This window comes from Egretta garzetta, unplaced genomic scaffold (assembly GCF_000687185.1).
Source record: "Egretta garzetta isolate BGI_Z169 unplaced genomic scaffold, ASM68718v1 scaffold94, whole genome shotgun sequence".
NCBI classification, from domain to species: Eukaryota; Metazoa; Chordata; class Aves; order Pelecaniformes; family Ardeidae; genus Egretta; species Egretta garzetta.
Genome location: NW_009259683.1, coordinates 5,254,819 through 5,258,115, shown reverse-complemented (window position 1 = coordinate 5,258,115; position 3,297 = coordinate 5,254,819). Strand labels below are relative to the sequence as shown.

Below are 3,297 nucleotides of genomic sequence, written 5' to 3'. Positions count from 1 at the left end.
CTTCACTTGCACTCAGTACGTTTTAATCTCCGTGTAGTGCATGCAAGAAGACTGAGAGGTTTCCTTTTCTGACAGGGGAACTAAAATTTCTGTAGTATTCTGACACTTGTATGGAAGATGGATTAACTCCACGAACGATGAGTTGTGGGTTTGGTTGCGCTTGGGCCTTCCGGTACGCGGTTTCTTTCCGGTCTGCGTAAAACTTTCTAAAAGTTGGGTTTGGTTGAATGCATTAATAATTCTGAATGGGGAAAGAGACACCCATCTGCATCCTGTTAGCCCCACCATTTTGGTTAAAGCCCTTCTATGCCAAGTTAATATTTAGTATTGGTAAATCTCAACTCCTTACACAACTGAAATGAATAACCCTTAATATAATATAACAAATAACCCATGCGTTCATCATTGGGTCTGCTAATCTCTTGCAAAGAATGCTTATGGAAGGAATTTGAGGCTGAGGAGCCCTTTCACCAGAGAAGTACCTTGTCCACCTTGGCATTTGTAACCAGGTATTAATAAGTGCTGTGACAAAAATGCCCTGCGTTCAAGGAGTAATTAAGTGGCCAAGAGTAAAGAATTGTAAGAAAGCCTTTTCTAAAGGATTTAAATGTTAATTGGGCCTGTGTTTGTAGTGGAACTATTTTTTTTGATGGAAGATGCACATCCGTTTTCTCAGATAAGTCCTGGACCGCTTACAGTCTGGTATTTGGCAAATTTGTCATTTTTTTGGCGCTATATGAGCTGTAGCATTGTAGCATGAGTACTTTAAATATTTTTTCTTCTTTAATATGTATACCCTACCTCTTCCGTGACAAAAGGAACAAATAATATTTTAAAACCCATATGCCCTTTTTACTGCAGGTGCAAAGCAAGCAAGTCAGACAGGAAAGTGTGTCTGTTGCTAGCATCTGTCACAGCAAGCCCCACTAGCTGCTTAATGGAAACGTTAAATGGTTGGAGCTAAACAGCTGTTGTCAGGAGAAGAAAAATATTGAGGGAGTCTTCCCATCCTGCCCCGTTTCCATTAACTCTTCGTAAGGACGAAGCATGTTAGCCTGGAAATGAAATATGTTTGGATATACGTGTTAGTTATCTGTAGAGTGTGGATGCTGTAACGTACAGTCCCTCGCACATCCCTTTGGGAAGATCTGCTGAGATAATTCATAATTCTTGCATGCAAGATGTCTTTGAGATAAAAAGGAAAATGAACTTGGAGTTTCAAAAATCTTGCTGAATTTGCCTGTAGTCCCACCTGGAAATGGGTGGGTTTTGTGCTGCACTACCTATAGCAGAATAGAAGAGAGATGCCGTATAGTAAATAGGTTTACACTGCATAAAGAATGGGTTTACAAACACAGTTCTGGTTTTCTTCTTGCTGTCTTATTTTCCTTCTGTGCCGTTTTCTTCCCCTAATCATGTTTGCTTACATCATTGTGCTTATTTAAATCTTAATTCATAATAATGTTATCACAGAGTAAAATGGTAAAAAACCCCACAACAGCCCAAAAACCTGCAAAACGCACGTGCTCTGACCCCTTGCTTGTCAGAAGGGAGCTCTCGGAATCTCTGCGGGAGAACTCCCCGTTGCAGGCAGGTTTCTTCCTCTTCTGTTGCGAGGGGAGAGGAGCAGCGTGTCCCCTGGAGGCCGAGCTGCCCTCCTGACCTGCGAGAAGCTCCCATGCAAACCTCCCCGTCCGTCAGCGGAGCAGAGCGCCCCGTCGGCGCCTGCTGCGGCTGTCGAGGAGCTGTCGGTGCCTGCGAAGGGACGGAGCCGGCGGGAGGAAGCAGCCAAACCCCGCGGCGTAGCTGCTGTGCCTGGCGGCAGCGGGAGCACGGGGGCTGCTCAGCCGCCGAGAGCAGCACGGGCAGGTCGCTCAAAACCGACCCTTGGGAGGTGAAACCACTGAAATTTAAATGGACGGATTTTTAAAGCCTGACTTGATGTTCTCTTGCCTAGAATTTTGGTTTTGAGTTTTATCTCTCGATGAAACCCTGTTGTGGTTTGTAGCGGGATGCCCTGCGTTCAGTTTAACCCAGGTCTTTTCTGCTCCGTCTCGGCCGCGGGCACTCACAGCGAGGTGACCGGCATTGCCCAGGTCGCTGTGTTTTGGTCGCAGCATCCTGGCAGTACTGGGGCGGGTTCCTGCTCCGGCTGCCCGCTCGGAAGGAAGGCTGTGCTTAGCTGTTCACGTTCATCAACCACGGTCTCCCTTCCCTCTGCTACAGTAAAACTTACCTTCCGCTTTATCATCTCTGCGGCATAAACTTCATCCATGTTTATGCTTGGTAGCAAAAATGTATTTGGCGGGGAAAGAAAAAAGCTGTTCCCAGTGGGTATGACTTAAAATATTTCCCTTTTTTTTAAAATAGGATGATGACAACACTGTACCTTCTGCTCCTGATCCTCCGAGTCTTCTCTTGCACGAACGTGGAACAGGTTTCTGCTTTGATTCCAGGTAAATGTTACCTTTTATTGGTCTCTGATGGCACGGGTAGGTTTCTGTGTAACCGGGCTTTTTTACTCAAGGGTGGGGGGCGGAGATGAAAAACCATGAAGCATTTTCAGTAAGCGTTTGGTTTACGGGTAGCTGTCAGGAGAGAATATGCTGTTAGACTGGGCGGACTGTTTGTGTTGTACCTTATTTTGACGGAATGTGGACAATTTCTTCAGTAAATGAATAACTTTGGGGTTTTTTACCCCCCCTCTCTTTCCAACCTAATTGTGAACCTAAGTTTAGAGCTTTTATAAAGTGTTCTGTTTGCTAAGAGTGAGCATTTATGAGCAGAGAGAGTGGTTTCCCATGAAACTGCCTGGCCATTAAGGCATTCAATAGATTCGGATTCAGTGGTAGCTGGAATGATGTCAAACCTGCCAGGTTATTTTGGAATTCCCATGTAAAGCTGCTTTAACTGTATGGAGTGCATTCAGCAGAGACGTTCAGATTCACTGTGTGATACTCGCTTAGGTAGCAAGTCCGCTCAAATTTAAATCCGTAGCAAAGCTCTTGACCTCGGTGGCAACGGGATCCCGCTTTTACATTTTCCTTTGCGGTAACAGATGAAGTAACTGCTTCCTCCTCTCTTTCTCTCCGCCTCCTCGTGCAGCTTTGACGTGCACAAGAAGTGCCCTCTTTGCGATGTGATGTTCCCGCCCAACTATGACCAGAGCAAGTTTGAGGAGCACGTCGAGAGCCACTGGAAGGTCTGCCCCATGTGCAGCGAGCAGTTCCCCCCCGACTACGACCAGCAAGGCTTCGAGAGGCACGTTCAGACGCACTTTGATCAGAACGTATTAAA

At 46.0% G+C, this 3,297-nt stretch overlaps 1 protein-coding gene across 1 annotated transcript in view; it reads left to right on the top strand.

Moving 5' to 3' along the window:
• TAX1BP1 (Tax1 binding protein 1) overlaps positions 1-3,297 on the top strand; it is a 66,901-nt gene that overhangs the window by 61,883 nt on the left and 1,721 nt on the right. The window contains exons 17-18 of the mRNA XM_009638596.2: positions 2,371-2,456; positions 3,106-3,295. Of these exons, the coding sequence (XP_009636891.1) occupies positions 2,371-2,456; positions 3,106-3,295 (276 nt within the window). The remainder of the gene's footprint in view (positions 1-2,370; positions 2,457-3,105; positions 3,296-3,297) is intronic.